General features: G+C 41.7%; 1 protein-coding gene across 1 annotated transcript in view; it reads left to right on the forward strand.

The window, feature by feature from the left end:
• rims1a (regulating synaptic membrane exocytosis 1a) overlaps positions 1-15106 on the forward strand; it is a 93521-nt gene extending 78415 nt beyond the window's left edge. Inside the window, 12 exon segments of the mRNA XM_073482088.1 lie at positions 675-731; positions 1030-1095; positions 3512-3621; positions 4736-4854; positions 7170-7333; positions 7466-7680; positions 9278-9310; positions 10486-10648; positions 10866-10975; positions 11230-11331; positions 11514-11653; positions 12682-15106. Coding sequence (XP_073338189.1) covers positions 675-731; positions 1030-1095; positions 3512-3621; positions 4736-4854; positions 7170-7333; positions 7466-7680; positions 9278-9310; positions 10486-10648; positions 10866-10975; positions 11230-11331; positions 11514-11653; positions 12682-12900 — 1498 coding nt within the window. The 3' untranslated portion in view covers positions 12901-15106.
• The last annotated feature ends 4857 nt before the right edge of the window (positions 15107-19963 follow it).

Here is a 19963-nt window from a genome sequence, read left to right on the forward strand (position 1 = left end):
ATACAAGATAAAATGACAAGCTACTCCTGTAACTTCTCTGCTATTTAGCTTCCTATTGTGAACCCTAAACTTCTGGTTTGTGGTCAATGAGCTCGACACAGTGAGAGTGAACATGATATACAATTTAGAACTTGTCAGAATAAAAAGTCAGAAGGTCCGATAGGCTCAGACAAGTTCTACTTTGTTTCATACGCTGTCACTCACATTGTGTAAAGGGTTGCCAGTATGGTTTTTTAGCTTGTTGGTGGTGTTTTTCTAGTTTGCAATTTGTTGCCAAGAGTTGTAGCGATAGTTTTCGTTCCTGGTTGTGGTTGTTGTTGCCGTAATTTTGTCCTGTTGCTTTTCTATCCTTCCTTCATGGTCTTTTAGTGGCTCCTCTGAACTTCTGGTAGTTTGTAGTGGTTATGGTGTGAAATCTTGCTTTGTTGAGTTTGCTTCCTGCGGTCTTTCTGAGTGTACTTTCTGTTCTGGGATTTGCATCTGCAGCTTCTGTGTGCCTCACCTTCTCCTCTTATGAAGTGTGTCTTCGCTCAGCAATGACTTAGAATTCATGATGTACATAATTCATATCAGATGCGTGACTGTGTGTGTGTGTGTGTGTGTGTGTGTGTGTGTGTGTGTGTGTGTTTGGCGGTACATGTATCATCTTGTCATCTTCATGTCCATGAATGGAGAATATGGATGCTACTTCCTACTCAAGAGACTTTAATTCACCTCAGTACAAAGAAGAGGTACACACACTTACCTGTACACACACACACACACACACACACACATAGGCACAGTTACAGATGAAGCATGAGTGTGTGACACCCTTTATTCATATCACCATCATACCATCCATCACCGCATGCCTCCTATTTCCTGTTTTCCAGATCATAAACTTATAAGGCCAGTGACAGCCTCGTGACAGAGTCAGAATCTAAATGATATATCCTCCATCGTGCTCTCTTCCATCCTCTCATCCATCCATCCATCTTTTTTTTTTCTTTTATGTATTGTTCCCTTTGCTCATCCACCATTCTCCAGGCAGCCTCGGACCCTGGAAACACCCGAATGTCACACTCTTGGCAGGAAGCTCTCTGACAGTAGCAGGTAAGGCATGTACTGTACGCTCAGCACATGTCAAACAGTAATGTACGGGGTCATTGACAGGATGATTGGATGGGATTAACGTTATAGGGGGAGGTGAGGAATTAAATTTTCACTGTGCTCCTCTGTGATTTAACTTATTGTCCTAAACACATTTTTACCATGGTGAAATTAGTGTATATGGATGTAATAAATATAGACAATCAGCAGAACAATGCCAAAAGTGGGAGAGTTTAAGGGGAGGTGCAGTGGAAGAAACCTGAAAGATACTGCGTGAGGAAGCTGTTTCAGACGACTCTGAAACTCAGAGCTCACATGTGTTCCCTACGATATATACATATATATACTTCATACAGAAGTTGACGATGAAGTACTGTGGAAACACTGACAATTGAAAGGGCAGAAGGACGACTGACAAATCAAAGTTTAAACCTATTCAAGTAGACGGCAGAGGGCTCGGAGATGAATGGGCTCTAAATCTAGGACCCAGTTTCACTGTTGTGGTTCAGTAATAATCTAATAATTCAATAATAATCACTTACGCCCTTCTGGACTATTAAATCAAATTCAAACTGTCTGTTTTCTGTAGGTTAGAAAGTGGAATTCATTTGGGGAGAGATGGTTCCAATAGTATTCTCTCCTTTCATGCAACACTGTGTTTAAAGTCAGTGTTGACTGCTTTCATATTTAAACCAACAGCACTATCTTTTCCGAAGCTAAACCTGCTTGGAGTTACATTAAACACTACTTACGCTTCAGTTGTCGTGGTGTTTCCCTTTATATTAGTTGCATACGAATGTAAATTTTAGGAGACCTGGGTGTATGTTTAGATGTCGGTCCTCTAATAACCTTAAAGTAGCTCGAGCCATTTTCAAAGCCCTCAGACAGCGTGCAGTTTACTGCATGGTTATGATTGTTAACCATGCATTGGCCAAATTAAGGTTAATGCCACCTGCTAGCAAGATGTTTAGGCAATGTTTCATCTCACATGATTTGTATGACCTTTTATTTATTTGTGTTCTGTTGCTTTTTTCCCTCCTCCATCTCCCCTCCCATCTTTGTTCCTGCATGCTGCTGCTCACACACTGTATTGCCGGGCTTTGGGTTTGTATGGCACTCGTGTGACTGTGCGCATTTGTGTGTGTGTGTGTGTGTGTGTGTGTATACCAGTATCAAGCCCACCTCAATCTTAAGGGGCTCCAGAGGAAAGAAGGCACCGCTGCGGCCCTTTGGTGAGGGGATTCCCCTTGAATGAGTGTCCCACCCCACCTCTTACCCACTGATACACAGGCAGCTTCCCTTTAGTTCACTGTAGATAATGTGGTGGAGAGGAACAGGACAGAGCTGCTCTCTCACACCTTCATATTATTACCTGTTTGTGTATGTGTGTGTTCCTGTGACCTGTCTTTGCCACATCACAACTTCAGACGCTGCTGCTATTCTGTGTTTGTGTGTTTATGGTATTTGTGTTGTGTGGGCATGTGTGGACACTTGAGGTCATCGTTTATCAGAACAAGTTGAAGTGGACGTGAAAGTGTTGTATTAAGTCTCATGTTTTTTTATATTTTGATCTACTTCAGGCAACATCTTTTATGGGGTAATTGTTTAAAACACAAGGAAAAGGGACCATCGATTATAACAATAACGAGTCGATGGCCTGTAAAAATGGCAATTTTGAATGGAAGCTTTATACGTACAGTACAACTGGTGAATTGTTTCATACTCAACAGTTTAATCAAAATTCAAAGAACTTAGCTGTTTGATGAATAAGCCCTTTTTTGGGGTCTTTTGTGAGAATGGATTACAACGAATGAATGCGTGCAGATCTGGTGGGATTTGTGCTTGAAGGCTTTCACCTTCTCTCTGTGTTCTTTCACCGTCTGAATCTTTATTTGCTGCTCCTCCTGCGACAGGATCCCCCACTATCGACCCCTGAACAAGCTTCACTCCGCTTCACTTTGTGAATATGTTGTGGCCACTGATTGTTTCACTGAAATAATGTTGCTGTTTCATTTCCACAACTGATGCTTCTCCTATTGCCATATTCTGTCACTTTTTTATGCTATTTTATACTTGATGTTACACATCTTAAGAAAAGGAATTTTGGAAGGACGGCAGGTGAATAGCTGTTTTTCTGCTCAGTTCTTTGTGTTCCTTCAGGTGAATTTCAACCACTTTTAATGTCAAAATAATACTGTGTGAGAAGGATTAACTCAAGAAACTCTGACCAGCGAGTGACCGGTGCAGCTGTGAACATCCTGGATCACTAACATATTGACTTTCATTTCATTTCCCCTCTTTTTTTTGTTTTATCCCCATTCTTTTCCTGTTCATTTTTCCTCTCCCTCCTCTCCACCTCTCCCTCCCACCGGCTCTTTTCTTGTCTGTCTTCTTCACTCTCATGTTATTTTTGTGTTAGGGGCCACCTCCAAGGTGGTTCGTCTCTTTCCTCCTCAGTGACGTCCTCCTCAGCCCGCAGAGTAAGGCAGCTCCCACAGCTTCCCCCCAAGAGCAGCACCGTAGAACAAGGTGTGTATGCGTGTTGGTGTGTGAAACTGACTCATTTATACGTCTAGGTGAGAGATAATTCATACAAGTATCCACGCTGAGTTGTTCCATGTGCTGCACTGGAATGATGCGATGCCCATTCGGTTATTATTGTTATCCCAAACCCATGTATATGCACATGATGTATCATATAGGGCCAAAAAAATATCATTTTGGTTCAAGAAATCCTTGCTGGGATTCAGAAACACCAGCTGAAAGTTTCAGTCTCATTTGGCTCAGCTAATAGCCAGAAAGCTAAAGTTATGCCAGAAAGATTCAAAGTCAGTGACATTGTGTACGGTTGAGAAACAGTAAATATGACGTTACGTTTTAACAACAAGATCAGTTAGCCGGTCTTGTTACTGACCCCAAATCAATATCAAGATTTTTCACGAGCAAATAATCCATGTGCAGCCTGTAGTAGCGAGGTGAAGAGGATGGAGATGATGGCTTGTGTTCAGAGGGACAGTATAGTCTACTTCCTGCAGCTTGTGTGTTACAGGCGCCACCCTGTGGTGTTCAGAGGATGATGCACTGAAAGACTACACTACAGTTTAGATACAGATACAGACTATAGCGGAGTCATTTAAAGCAGTAAAAAAGAACATTTTCAGCACTACTTAGCAGGTCCACAGGTGTCCATTTATCTGGAATTAATTGAGTCAAGTTTTCACCCGGACCAAGACATAACTGTTGCTGATGGGCTGCCTTGGTTTAGACGTTTACTGAAATATTACACACTGGCAGACCTGTATGACCAAGATCAATGAGTGCAGATGCAGTGCTATTACTGCAGATAGAATTTCAAAGTGACCTGTTTTTATCTACAGGGGTCCACATTATTCATATAATAATGGTGATTGGATGAGTGTGAGAATGGTTGGTTACTCAAACACACTGAACGTTGTTGCTGGGACTATTTTATGTTTTTCTTCTACTTCTGTTTTCCACCTGAATTTGTCTTTTCTGTCCAGCGTGACATAAAGTTTTCTCACCTCCAAAAACCTTTTTTTGCTGCAAATAGGCTCAGTTTTATAGTGCAGTGTCTGATTAAGTGGGAGTTTATTGAGTTGTTTTATTTCATGTGTGTGTGTAGCCCTGGTAGCAGAGGAGTGTGTTCGTCAGCTCCAGATGAGGGTTCATTCCAACCGGGTGTCAGTCGCCTCCACCTCCAGCCAACAGGACCTGGACCGATCCCTCAAGAACAAACGGGAGGTGGGCCATGGATACTTTTTTTTTTTTGGCTTCATTTAGCCTGACAGTTCACTTTAAAACAAACTCATCAGGAGAATGGAGGGGGACAATAAGGGCTCCAGCCAGAGAGCATGAGCCATAATGTTGCTGAAGTGCATCGCAATGAATTGCATTCACTGTCTAAGAAAGTAATAAATTATGTTACCGTAATGGTGAGGAACACTCAATAAAATGAATTGGTTCCAACTGGGCGGTCACTCAAGAATGCACCTAACTCTTCTAATACAGAAGTGTTTAATCCATACTGTCTGGTTTTCCGATCCTAACTTACAGAAAACTGACAGTTTAATGGCGACGGCCTGACTTTCACACGTGTCTACATGCCAGTAGTTCAACTTTGTCGTATGCATCGTGTCAGTGCTGTCTTGGTGATGCATTACACTGTCCCTCATCTGACTGAATGTGAATGATACATAAGCTGACAAAGGTGGCACTAATAATAAAGTATACGGACAAAAACATGTAGAAAGTATCAGGCATCAAGAAAAGACCAAATGAATGATGTAAAGTGATCGAGGCTTGATCCCCTCAGAGATTTGCAGTAGCTTTCATATTCTGTTCAAAATCTGAATTGTTAATGTTTGCATAACAGAAAGGGTTTGTCTAATATAAGATTTAATACATAGTTCAACTTTAAACTAATGCTCAGATTGTTGAAATATTTTCTTTTTAAAGGTGAACTAATACTTTGACCTAATAATAACATACTGCTAATTGTGCTTACTGACACTGACACTGTCTTATTGCAATCAATGGAGATTATTCAACTTTTGTCAACAACTGTTGTACTAAGACGTTACAAACACAAGTTTACAAAATAAGATGAAAACTTTGCATGAAAGTGCAACTACTTAATATCTGTCATAGAAGTGTGTGGCACTGACTGGACTAGTTAAAATATTTTTTTTAAACTATTAAAGGCCCTATACAAACTTGGAACACCCATACAGATGTAATTAGACTTTGTTTTAGCGTTGTATCTGTGTGTACAAGCCTTGCTTGAGTGACATCTCTCTGAAAGGCCTTTTTCAAAATAGACATTCTGACTTGCATTTGCAGGAAAAGCACAGATATATATGACAACATTAATGGTGGCTAATTTCCATAAAATAAGTATTTCACCATTGGAAAGATGGCCCTTGTATAAAACTGGCCTGCAGTAGAAAGACATAAATATTTTTTAAATCGGTGCTACATGATCAGGGAAAAGGGGCCGTTATTGCCACACCGGACCAATAAACACTCCCGCTGATGGGTGACTACAAGTCGGGTGGTGCTCGGCTTTCACTCGTCGTTGTTTTGAATCAGGGAACAGTAAAGCAGCCAGCTGGTAACAAAAATATGGTATTACAGCTAACCAGTAACTAGCATATGTTTCTGAAAACATTTTAGGAGAGAAATAGAAAATGAGCGGGATCGTGGTTCATGTTTATCAGCACTGTGTTGTTTTACAGTGTGATCTGAGGTTTTTCAGCCTCTGTTTTCACAATACGTAAACAACATGGCGACCACTTCCGGTTTAAGTAACATAATCTTTGTTTGTAGTTTATCAGCACTGCCCAGTTTAGACAGTTTGATCAGAGTTTTTAGATGCCGCCAAAAAGTTGGGGGCTCTGGGTGCAGGCAAACGTGGAGAGAAAAGTGTACCATTGTTCATTTGCATTAACAAACTAAAAAATCTGTAACGTTCCTGTTTAAATGTGATAAGCCATGCCAGTGAGTCAGCATGCACACCATCAGGACCCTGGAGCTGTTATCACGTGGAAAAGTTAGACACTTATCGTTCCATTAGGTGGAGTTTGGTGACCTCATGTGAACCTACTGTACATCAAACTGAGCAGTGCACTAAGTAGAAAGAACACCTGTGTATAATTACTATACATTAAAAACCAATAAGACAAGAGATTTTTCTCTCACTTGTTGTAATTCTCTGTGGATTCTTCACAATGAGCCACCCCTCTCAACATTACACATAGACAGCAGGCAATTTGAAGGGGATGATGGGGGATCATCGCCTTGGTAACCTGCCATCCCCACCTCTCCATCTCTCAGTAGCAGAGTGCAGGGGCAAAAATAGTTGTTTAGTTGAATATGTTATGAATATGTCTAGTCTGCCTAAATCAAGGATCTTGATCTGGATCGTATCGCTGACTGCACTTTGGTTTTTGATCCTTCGTCTCCTGATAGCTTGTTTATGGATTCATTGATTTTCAGGGCATGGTTTTTCAGTATCTAGTAACTAAAATCCAAGAGCAACATCTGTATGTTTCCTGCAGCTCTACAAGGACCAGAAGAGGAACAGTGAAAACATTTCCCATAGGTCCTCAGACAGTGATGTCAGCGACGTGTCAGCCATCTCTCGAACCAGCAGTGCCTCTCGCATCAGTAGCACCAGCTACATGTCCATCCAATCAGAGAGACCCCAGAAGGGACGCTTCAGGTACCCACACATACTCACTCACACACTAACTTTGTGCAGAATTTCTCATGTTTACTTTTCACTAAAAGGTATTATTAAGTCATATGAAACAAACTCAGTTTTGTGGTTGTCATCGTAAAATGTGATGATCAGCAGGGCAATGCGTGCAACGGGCCGTCACATGATAAAGAGCACCAGCGTGAGCGGTGAGATCTACGGCATGGAGCACGCTGACGGCAGCCAATCAGACACAGCGCTCGGGAGCCTTGGAAGCGGGATCAAGAAGCGGCGCTCGAGCCTCAGCCAACGCGTTGTCGCCATCCTGCCATCCAGACGCAGCCGGAGTACCTCGCAACTCAGCCAGACGGGTCAGAAAAACAGTACGAGAAATCGTCACACAAATGTATGCAGACAGATAGCAGATAGCAGGCCCACTTATTCTATCTAGCCGACACTCCTTGTCCCTCACTAAGGCCTTTAACGTTGCTGTGTGTGTCATTTCTTCAAAGAAGCACCTCCACAATATTTTGAAGACATTAGTATAATTACTGTAAATAAATAATACCATCGCCAAGAAGATTGGCAGCTTCGAATGGCATCTAATCTGTTTTATATTGTGTGGTAAATCATTCAGAGTCTTTGGCAGATGATGGACAAACTTAAAAGGCTGATATTAAATATTTATTAGTAATGCTGAAGCAGCTACTTTTATTTGTTTTTCTTAAAGCCACTATCTGTGGAATGATTTGTGAATATAGCATCTTTCAAACTATTCTGATGGCAAAATTTCTGAAACACACTCGGTGAAAAACAAATGTCATTGTTAGTTTGAGACTGACGCAGTTGTCGTTTTCACGCCCAGTACCCACGTTGTGAAAATAGCAAATGTGCTTGCGCCCGCCTGATCGCCAGCTGGGCGTGTTAGTCTTAAAGTGAGGTGTGGTCTGGTGCACTGATGGCGGATTGCTATCTTGAGGCAGCAGAAAGCGACAGCGCCATAGACCAACAAAAAGCTGGTCTAAAGTCAAAGGCGCAGTCTGTTTCCTGCTATTTAAAGGACGCATTAGATGAAACATTTAATGCGTGGAAGTTAAGTCTTCGTGTAGACCACATTTCGCCGAGCAGTGGATTATGACTTCGGAGAAATACCTTCACATTATTCAGTATTGTCTCTCTTTCAACCTACAAATGATCAAAATGATTACACAACTCTGTGTAATGTGACATGTTGATGATGTGACCACATCTGTTTGAAAAGAGGGCAAGAAGACATCTTACTACTAGAGATCAATGCTGAAATTCGGGTTGGTGCTCACTGGGTGGTCACAGTTCTTCAGTGGCCCTACTCAGCAATAAAAAAACAAAAAATCATAAACTTAAACTAAACATTCTGTGATCAATCAGCTGATCCACTTCCTCAACACATATGCAGTTTGCAGCCACGCGTTTGTGAGACTCGATTTCCCCTCCTCTCCCCCAAGGAGAGGAAGAGGGAGTTGTTTGTCTGGATGTTTCTTAGGATACACATATTGTGTTTATATTATAATATATTTGTTTGTAATGAGAACTCCAGAGGGTACCTTTTAAGTTTATAGGCATTTCTCTAAAAGCTAAATGTGGACTGAGGCTCAGGCCCTGATTACAGTTGCAGCCACAGTTTCATTTCCAAAGACAACAGAACTAAAGCTTCCCTGAATCTTGCAGAGACGGTACAGTTGCATGCTGTTAAAATGTAAAACCAATGTTTGTCATGGGAGCATTTATTTATGGATTTTATGTGTCTTTATCTGTACAAAAACAAACAGCACACACACACACACGTCGAAAGTTCATGCAGATCGACAACCTTTAGGTTACTAACACTGTAAGACATTTATATAATGTTACCAGTGTATCCAGTGTTTCTGTTGTTTCTGATATTGTTGTTGTTTATTGGCTTTGTTGTTGTTATGTGTGTTATTTCAGAGGCGGCGGGTAAGGCGGCGGACAGACAGAAAGGTAAAGCAGTAGTTAGACAGTCAGACAGATAGACAGACAGACAGACAGACAGACAGACGGACAGTTTTATAAAATAGCCATCTGACGGTGTAAGACAGGAAGGATAGATGTGCACTGCTGGTGCATGATAAACCAGCATGGTATTATATAATATAGCAGGAAATATCTTATCTTTCGAGGCTTAGCAGCTGTAAGATATAACCTCTCTTATGTTTTTAAGTGCAGTTAAGGATGTTTAAGAGTAATAACCAATAAAGCATCACAATAAACATAGCTTTAAGTTTTGTGAGAGACAGATATAACAGGCCAAACTGAGACAGACCAGGAGCCACAGAGAGAGACTGACAGCAAGGGAGAGTTGTAGAGCAGCTCTGTTAGACAGACTATAGTTCCATCCACCTCCAGCCTTTCCTATGCTCTGTCTCCGGCACGCTTCCTTACTCCACCCTCTCCTGTCACCATCGTGTTAAAAGGCTGGTTCAGTTCCACAAGAAGCCCGGCTGAGTCAAAATTATTGTTCTCATCGTACTGTACATGCCAAATCTGCCATTTAATTTTCAAGAAGAAAGTAGATCTGATATGTTTATGCCATTACCTGAAACACAGGTATTATTTTTTGGTGGATACCAGCAGGCTTTTAAAAGAGAGCTGAACCCCTCCTTTAAGTCTGAATGTATGATTTCTTCAAACCTCCCTTTACCTGCACATCCTTGCCAAACATTCAAGATTGGGGTGGACTGACTAAGCCATGTTATCTTCCTGCAGTGACCTCATCACCTAAAAAAACAATAGATCATTTATATTTTCCAAAGATTATGTGTGAAACCTTTTTCTATCATCCTGAAGATCGTCATGTATATATCCTGTACAGAAGCTATGGTTTAGGATGTTGGTGAGGTCACTGTGGAATAGTAATTTGCATGGGATGGCCTACAAATTGATAAACCTCAGCCTATAGTTATCAGGCTTGTCAGAGTTACTACCTTGAATTGAACTGATGCAAAAGGTACGACAGGAAAAAGAATCTAGAACCTGCCTAGTATAAAATGCAGGTCCAGTTTGAGTTTTGGGTAGGTATGACATGAGATGCCTGATAACTGATAACAGCCTTGGTTAAAATAGCGCCTGCAAAGTCCAGTTGTTGAAGACCTCTCTTTCTGTCTTTGCGCCCGAAGCTTCTGCAGGTAAGAAGGTGGGGAAGGCCGGGAGCAGCAGCATCCAGAGGAGCGTGGAGACGGGCATGGCCGTGGAGTACCCACGGGGAGGGTCAGCCATGAACCGACAGGCCAGCAGAGAGTCGACCGACGGCAGCATGAACAGCTACAGCTCTGAGGGGAAGTACGTACACACTAACGCACAGATGTGAACGCACAATGCATGTTGTGTGGACTGTATATGCAGTGTAGGTCAAAGTGAAATTACAATTAGGGTGAAAGTAATGTTTGTTTTCCCAAAAGTATAATTGTACCTTTAATTACATCTTACAGTATGTGTTCTGAGCGATGACGTAGGAATTGTTGATTAATTTGTGTGTGTGTGTGTGTGTGTGTGTCAGTCTGTTCTTCGGTATGCGGTTGGGTGCCGACAGTCAGTTCAGTGACTTCCTGGATGGTTTAGGCCCCGGTCAGCTGGTTGGCAGGCAAACACTGGCAACACCTGCCATGGGTGAGTGATGGCTCCATCGAATCCACTGCACATCAGATATCCCCAAATACTTTAAATTATACAATACATTTAATAAAACAAACTGTAAGTATGATTTCTATGTTCCTCGTCACATCTAAAAATAGAAGTATACCAGTGTATTTCACCTTCTGGGGAAAAATGAGGAATGTGAAAGTTAGTATCTGATCATTTTTGCATCAATGTGTCTAAATGTGGTTTGTATGTGCGTTTGCATTTGTCTCCTTTACATACAGGCGATGTTCAGATCGGTCTGATGGATAAGAAAGGCCAGCTGGAGGTTGAGGTGATCAGGGCACGAGGCCTTACCCCCAAACCAGGCTCCAAATCCCTCCCAGGTAACACACATGCACACTCTAACCTTGAATACAGCACTCATGCCTGATGCCTGTGTGCCAATCTCAAACACACGCGCAACCCAACAAACCTATTCCCTCCTGCTTCTTCTTCTTCGTCCTCATCCCACCATTCTCTCTGTCTCTCTTTTTGCTCCCTCCTAACCCCATCCCTCCATCAACAGCTCCCTATGTCAAGGTGTACCTGCTGGATAATGGAACTTGTAAAGCCAAAAAGAAAACCAAGATTGCACGAAAGACCCTGGAACCACTCTACCAGCAGCACCTGCTCTTTGATGAGAGTCCCCAGGGCAAGGTGCTTCAGGTAATACCTGAGTGTACCGTAGTCTCAAACACTGAATGACCAACCAGTGCTCACTTTATTATGAGAGTGACCATAAACAATTTACATAAAACCTTCTTTTGATTAATATCATATAGGGCTGAACGACTATATTGACAGATACTGCGATTTGAGTCACGATTTTTGTGGGAATGGTAATGTGTAAATTCCCGCATAACAGTGCAATTATCTATATGCCAGACTTTTAGACTTGAATAAGCTTAATTGCTGTGAGAATTAAATTAGATTTGGGACTTCACTCCCACAAGACTTGAGAGTGAGAGTCATGAGACATGAGAGTTGAAAACAAAAACAATTCAGGTCTCAAGTTTTGACCAAACAAGCTGTATGGACACGTCTTCAATATTTAATCTTGCAGTGTGGAACTTTGTCTCCCCCCCTCTGGAAATGAGAGTTATTACACAAACACTCTCAGCGTGCTTATGTTCGGCCATGCTCCGATTTACCTGGTTTGGCAAGGTGTAATTATTAGCCCGATAGCTGTGTGAAAAGACTTGTTTGGATTTGCACTCGACAGACTCATTTTTTATGACTTAAATCTTGATTTGACACACTTTTTGAATTATTTGAGACTTGACTGGGGTTCGTCCCAAAAGACTTGAGATTCGACTTGCCGCTGTCTCGAATTACTGGATGATTGACCAGGACTTGTCTGTCCTTTGACGTTTGATACCTGACTTCTCTCAAATGAATTGAAACACGTCTTGAAGTACTCGATATTCTCCTTGATCTTATTACGAGGGACTTGAGACTTCACTTGCACTTGTCTCAAAACACTTACAAACAGCTCTGTATTATTGTCTTTGAGATGTCAATTTGCCTCCACTAAAAGCATTAACCAAGAATTAAATTTTGCTTTGAAGCCTTGAGTCAGATCTTTCTGAAGCCGTGGAGCCATCGTGGCTTCCTTTAGCAATATTATGTACCTTTTTATAATAATGTGTATTCTCTTACCTAGTTTAACTCATCTCTCCTCTTCTCTCCACTAGGTGATAGTATGGGGCGACTATGGACGATTGGACCACAAATGTTTCATGGGTGTAGCACAGATCCTATTGGAGGACCTGGACCTCTCGAGCACGGTGATTGGCTGGTACAAACTGTTTCCGCCATCCTCATTGGTGGACCCTACATTAGCTCCGCTCACGCGGCTTGCGTCTCAGACGTCATTGGAAAGCTCAGGACCGCCACCGGGCATTCGGTCCTAGTGACCGATTGGCGACAGCAAAGCCCCCAATATCCCTTAAACGACAAAATAATGGACCACAGCTACTGGACCAGAACTGAGCAGAGGGCGAGAACACGCCCCGAGGACAACAACGACAAGCCCTCAGTCAACCAGTGAAAGGCCAGACGGAGCGACAGGGAATAAGAGAGAGAAAGAGAGAGAGGGAGAGACAGAACTAGCCAATCAAAGCTTAGCTGGAGTCTGACAATCACGTCTCACACCTTCCTCTTCCTCCTCCGTATGCCTTTTTGTTTTCTAAGCTTTGCTTTCTTTGTTTTCTCCTCTGAGCTGCAGCAGTGGAGGTCTCTGTCCAACATTCTTCACCCTCTCTCTTCTCATCTTCTTTCTTTCTTTTTCTACTTACTTTCTCATGCAGCCCCTATCAGAGCACCCGATCAAAGTGGAGTCCTCCACCTAGTAGCCCTCCAGCCAATCAGAGTAGAGCTTACCGCTAGGCCACAAGGACAGAGTGGTGTAAACAGTGTGTCGGAGTTAGTGAGTAGCAAACTGAGGCAGCTACATGCAGCTGTCCCGTCACATAGAGGTTGGCTGTTGTCTCTGCCGGTGTTACCATGGTAATAGTATCGTCATAAATGAGCATGAGGGGCAGCGGTCTGGCACGGTCTGGTAACCTCTTTAGGTGAAGGGAACCTGCACATGCACGTGCACATTCTTAGCCTTGTTGTGATGTATGAAAGCAAGCACAAGAGAGGCTCGACTCCTTCAGTCAGACGGAGGCAAATGAAAGCTTTGCTCTCTGTCCAAGCAAGGAGGAAAGAAAAATAGAGGCCAAATTGACTATTTGCTTTTTATTTTTTTCAGTTGGACTCATTTTTTCTGTCTTTGTTTTGCCCAGAGTTCAGAATGGTACCATAAGGTGCAGACTCCCTCTGTGTACGTGTATGTTCGGTTTTCGAGCGATTGGTGCGCCGACGATAAAGGTCAGGTCACATTCGCCCGAAACACCCGTAGCCCAGCCCTCACCCCCACCCCCCGGTCTCCTCCCCTTCCCCCGACCCTCAAACTCCCCCTGTAGGAGGGAGCAGCATGACTCGGGGACGCCCCGGCCCCAAGCTGCATGCACGTTTCTTTTGTTCCGTTTGTTTCGTTTTTTGTTTTGTTCTCTACTTTTTTGTAAAATAGAAGACGAGACAAATTAACGAACAATTCTCAAAAAAACAAAAACAGAAAAAAAGACTAGACTATGTGTGTTAGTTCCACATACTTTTAGGCCAGCTTGTATGTTGCATGTTCTTGTACAGTTTGCTCGTACTGAATATGAATACAAACCGAGAAAAGCCAAGCCATCCCCGCCCCCTAACAGGAGCGGACCAATAGGGGGGGATCAACTCCACCCAGGCCACGCCTACCACTCTGGGTCTAAATATACATATTAGGAAGTCTCCGGAAAAAAAAAGTCTCTTCGTTTCAGTTTATTTTGAACCCTTTGAACAACAGTGCTGTTCTGTAGTACTGAGCATACTCAAGCCCCTGACGTATCTGAGGGTGTAGGTGTCTAAACTGTAGTTTAACACAGTCGGGGCTAGAGACAGAGATAGAGAATGTGTGTATAACAGCTAAATGTATATGAAGTATCATTATGAGTTTGACAGAAATTATAAAGATATAGATATATGAATATAAAAAGAGTGTATCTGACTGCACACCCGTCACCAACACACACACATGCACACCTTGTACATACAAACCAGGATGAGCAGCTTGAACTTAAGTTATGAACAAACAAAACATCGCTGACACACAAACATTCCTGGTCTTGTTGAAGGGAATTTGCGTCCTGTGGATGTGCTCGAGCCGCTGAGCGGCACTGAGCCACAAGGGGGCGCTAATAGGCCTTTATTTTTGTCCCGGTTGCAGAAAAACAAGCAGAACCAATTGGAACAAAGTTTACTTTCTTCTCCTTAAATCCCCTCTCCCCTGTTTATTACTATTGGTTTGGACTGGACTTCTAAAGCCAATGAGAAATCTGATTTTGCAGACATATTTTGCGGATGTTTCTGTTGAAACCCTTGGCGGTGTGGCCGACTGCCCTTTCCTTTGTCAGTATTACTCCAGGAATACTGATTGTTTACAGCCCATGGCTCCCCACTCCCAAACCACGATTTTAGACGAAAGACTAAGTATTCACTGCAACAGTTCTTGTTTGTATAACAGATGTGGCTCTACTGATGTGTATGTTTTATATTCAAGAGTTCATTTTTATTATTTACAAATAAAAGACTGTGTGGAAGAAGATCCTGGCTTTTGGAACCGAGTGGTCTCAAATTATTTTGAGGAGCCTCATTTCGCATGGTGAATGTCACAGTGATGACTAATATTTCACTGGTGCACACACACACACACACACACACACACACACACACACACACACACACACACACACACACACACAGAAAGCTGAATACAAAGTAAACCTTTCCAGCTTTTCCTGGAACCACCTACTTCATGACTAACAAATGAAGAGAGATAAGAAAAGAGCTGCTGTAAACAAAAGGTTTGTAAAAAAAAAAAAAAATCAAACCTGTTAAAACATTCTGACAGCTCTGTCTATACGTCTTGGGTCCATAGGATCAGCCTGCTAGGGGGCCCTGGGGGGCAAAGATTTGTTATTGGGCCCCTACTGGCCCCTAATGTATACAACAGCTTTGTTATTTTCCCAGACACCAATTTGTCCGTAAAGCTGAAATTTTGCGGCACTTTATGACCACAAACCAAATATTTCAGGGTTTTGGATTGATGGTCTGACAAAACATGACAGTTGAATGTGAACTTTGACTTTGAGGAATTGTAATGGGCATTGTTAAACTATTTTCTAACATTATTATGTATATTCTTACAATTTTATGGGTAACATGGTTTTAGATATGACACACTAGACACTAGACTGTGCAGAAGGTACAGTAAACATGTTCGTTTGCCCAAGTTTTCATTTGTTTAACATCATTTAGCCAATTACTGAGGATGAAAATAATGTTTTTTTTATCCCATCATGGTAAGTGATATTAAAATGTAATGATTTACCAACACACTAGCTCTTTTCAATGTGTGAATCCTTGATCATTTTAATTTTCAACTTCAGTTCAACATGACCCTAGTACTCCTCTTCTCAGACTACTACTGCCACCCTGTGGAGAGACTAGGGATAACATATCATTTAAAATACACATAAACTGTTTATTTCACTTTATATATGCTGCTTCTCTGGCAAAGAACTCCAGATTGTGTGTCCAAATCTATGCATTTCAGACATGTTTTTCACCCTTAGTTTTGTTGGTTCACATTTCCTGTTTCTATTTACAAGCAGGGATAAACAGATGGATTTCATCTTCCCGCAGATAAAGTAATATGGAAAGTGTCATTTCAACATACTGAAATGTGTAGGGACATAGTCACAAGCTCATCAGATATTGCATCATCAGCTCAGGAAGGAATCAGACTTTTGACCTAATCATCCAATCAAACATCATTATTTAGTCATGCAATCCAGAAGAAGAAGAAAAACAGCAGCTGAGGCAACATGATGAAAGGAAAAATTACTAAAATTGTATGATGTGTGATTTGATTGTCTTGCAGTCCAAATAAGAACATTTTTACAATCTACCCAGTGTTGTCATCTGCTAGTAGAACTGCTTGCCTGACAAAAACCAACTGTTAGGGTCACTTATATTTCTAAACCCCGGGGAGTTTCATTGTTCTTTTCCTTGATACAGATGACTCACCAGATTTGGGCATTAACCATGAATCCGGTGATAAAGCTTTTAGTGCTAGTGCTTTTCTACCTTAGCGGAAAAAGCCCTTTATATCGGCCCTCGAACAACCTGACGTTCAGGGTCTTGACTTGAAGAGCCGGGGATCAAACCACAGACCCAAACAGCACACAGCAGGGAAGAGGTGAGTCCTGTGGTAGCCATCCGCAGAATCTCAGTGTTTGTTTTAAAGAGGTCATATTATGCTTTTGGGGTATTTTCCTTTCCCTTATTGTGTTATGGAGCATTTTTGTGCATGTAAAATTTCTGCAAAGTGAAAAAGCCCGAAGGGAGTTACTCTCTCCCACAACACTGCTCCTGCACTGCCTGAAATGCCTGGTCTGGAGTCGAGCCTTTACTTACATAACCTATGTGTGTCACTATGTAACAGGCGTTATATAAATATATATATTTGTATATATTTATTATAAAATATACACACTCCAGACAGTCAGCAGACATACAGTTGCTACTGCTGTAGCAAGGTTATTTTAGATCACACTACCTTGCTCGGCATGACCCGCCCTACTCAGCCTCTGATTGGCTACATCATGGCATACATAAGTAGTGCGCATGTGCAACTCTCGCCAAAGTTTGAACAGAGGCGAGATGTCTCACTCTGTATAAAACAGAGCGTTCAAGACGATGTGAAAAGGGGTGCTGCAGCAATGCACCATATGAGAAAAGTAATGTCTTTTTTGAAAATTAAAGTATGTAAACCTATTCTACTAGGACCCCCAAATTAAAGTATGAACACGAAATTAGCATAATATGACCTCTTTAAGATGCAACAAGTCCTCCAATTCATACGACCACAGTTGTCGTTTGTCCATGCACTCAAATACGACCCACTGGAGCGTTTTACCACCACCCTGGACCGCCGAAAACGCGCCTCCTGGCGGTGACATCCTCTAGAAGTAGAGGTTTTCATATCTTGTCTTCAAAACAAAAGCATTGTCACATTGTCACTGTCGCTAAGCTTTTATTTTGTAAACAACCCGAAATAACTGTACTTTGTACCGTCGCTAGCTTGCGAGTTGTATAGCAACGTCGGAAGCAAATTTGTAAATAGGCTCTATTTGGACAAATTGACCACATATTTGGGATCTACGTTGCTACTTTCTCGCATTAAATGTTTTTAAAACTCATTAAAGTGACATATTAACGGCCGTAAAACGAAAAGTGGAGTCAGCCTTTCAGGAAGGCACGGACTGTGAGGCTGCGATTGCCGCTAGAGGTCGCTGGCTGCCTGCTAAACGTAACACTGAGTCGTAATTTGTGTGCATGCCATACGACAACTGTGGTCGTTTGGAGTAGGAGGACAGTCTGTTAAGATGTCATGTACCATGACCTTTATCTTTTTAACATAACCCTTGCCATTAAAACGGGACAATTTAAATGAACAATATGTAATTTCTGCGACTAAAGTTCTCTCAATCAAAGGTTAAACAAGATACGTTAAGTAATGTGGGATCTTTGCTGATGAAAATCTATTTATGGTAAAAGGCAGATAGAAATGTTTTAAAGTTTTATTCATGATATGTTTAGTCACATTAGACTTCCTTCCCCTCTCTCTCTCTGACGTGTCCTCTGATGTTATAGCAACAGGTGACCAAATGAAACGCCTTGAATGAAATGATGGATTTCTCAGGTTTGAACATTGTTGGAAACATTTGGGATAATGTAAGTACACAACTCAACTAAATACACAACTAAGGTCTAGTTGTGTAGATATATTACATATTACGTCTCTCACTTTTATAGGCTGTATGTAAAACATACACAGTCCAACTTTAACTTTCAACTTTATTGTCCCTAAGGGGGAAAATCCTCCTGCGGCCGGGTGAACCACACATACATGAACATAAGATACATAAGGCATATAAGAAGAATATGTATAAAGATAAAACAAACCACACAAACTCATATAAAATGTAGTGTATGTCAGACAGCAGGTCTCCGGTCCTCTGAATGCCCCCCCAGAAGAGAGCAGCTTTAACCCTCCACATAGTGGAGAAACATTTTCAACTCTTCAGTGCCATCTTGTGGTGACTTGAGTGAACTGAGGTTGTAAAAACCAATGGAAGCGCTGAATATCATCCGGATCCCTCTCCTCCCTCTCAGTTTCACCTTACTTTAAATATGTGACAAGTAGATACATGGTTGTGGTGACAAAAATCATTATTAAAGAAATGAATTAATTGCATTTCAGACAATAAAGTCTAAAAACTGAACATTGAACGATGAAGGTTCAGGTTGTGCAGAAGAGCAGCCCATTTCTACAATATGTGGTATGAAACCAGAATGATCAATGGTGGGGTTTTAAAATTATTTGTATGACTCTTCAAGCCCACTGTTAAAACAGTGGCCCTCAAACTGGGCCCTTGGGGGGCTAATAGAGCCACTACAGGGGGGTGAAAATAAGGAGTGAAGCTGAATGAATATGATTTATATAAAGGAATATAAAGAGGTTTTGCTGATGCTATCCTGCTGACCTTAATGCCACTTTATTCAACGTTTTAATAAGTTTAGTCCCCATTTATTGTTAATGAGTAATAAAGATTGTGGGGTGGGGGGTGTGAACTTTATTTCAGCTTGACAGGGGGCACTGCCACAAAAAGTTTGAGAACCGCCGGTTTAGAAAGCAAATCAATTATATACTAATGAGCATTTATGAGGTTTCTCCTCAGTAGGCACAGGATGCAAAAAATTAAATTGCACTCGTACCCCTCGACACAGACAATATGAACTGATGTCATGAAATAGCAGGAAACCACAGAAAAACGACATGAAAAAAAAAGATTATGTTTATTTCTAATCTCCCTGGAAAACGACCCCGCTCTCACACCAACTCGTCCAGATCCAGGCTCGTATCTGTGGGTGGACTGCAAAGGTTCACTCCTGCTGGCTCAAGTTCATGATGACATGATTTTTTCATACGTGTCAACAAGCGACTGAGATAATCTCTTCCCGAGTTTCTCCTCAGTTTACAGACCAATCAGACGATGACAAAAGATCAGAATTCCTCATCTAGTCTGTGAGTGATTTGGTGATACTGTGTTGATTTAAACTGATGCCCATATTAGCAGTGTCAGCCCTGTCTGGCTTTGAAAAGATAAAGATTCCTCCAAAACCAGTCTGTAAATCCTGACATGAAAATGAATGAGATTACTCTCAGTTCCAGTCGACAGTTTAATGTCCTATAGTGATGTTTCAGAGTGACTGTTGTTCCTGGTGAATAAAAACCAATCATGGGGGACATGTCAACTTTTCTGG

Source organism: Pagrus major, chromosome 15, assembly GCF_040436345.1.
Source record: "Pagrus major chromosome 15, Pma_NU_1.0".
Lineage (NCBI taxonomy): Eukaryota > Metazoa > Chordata > Actinopteri > Spariformes > Sparidae > Pagrus > Pagrus major.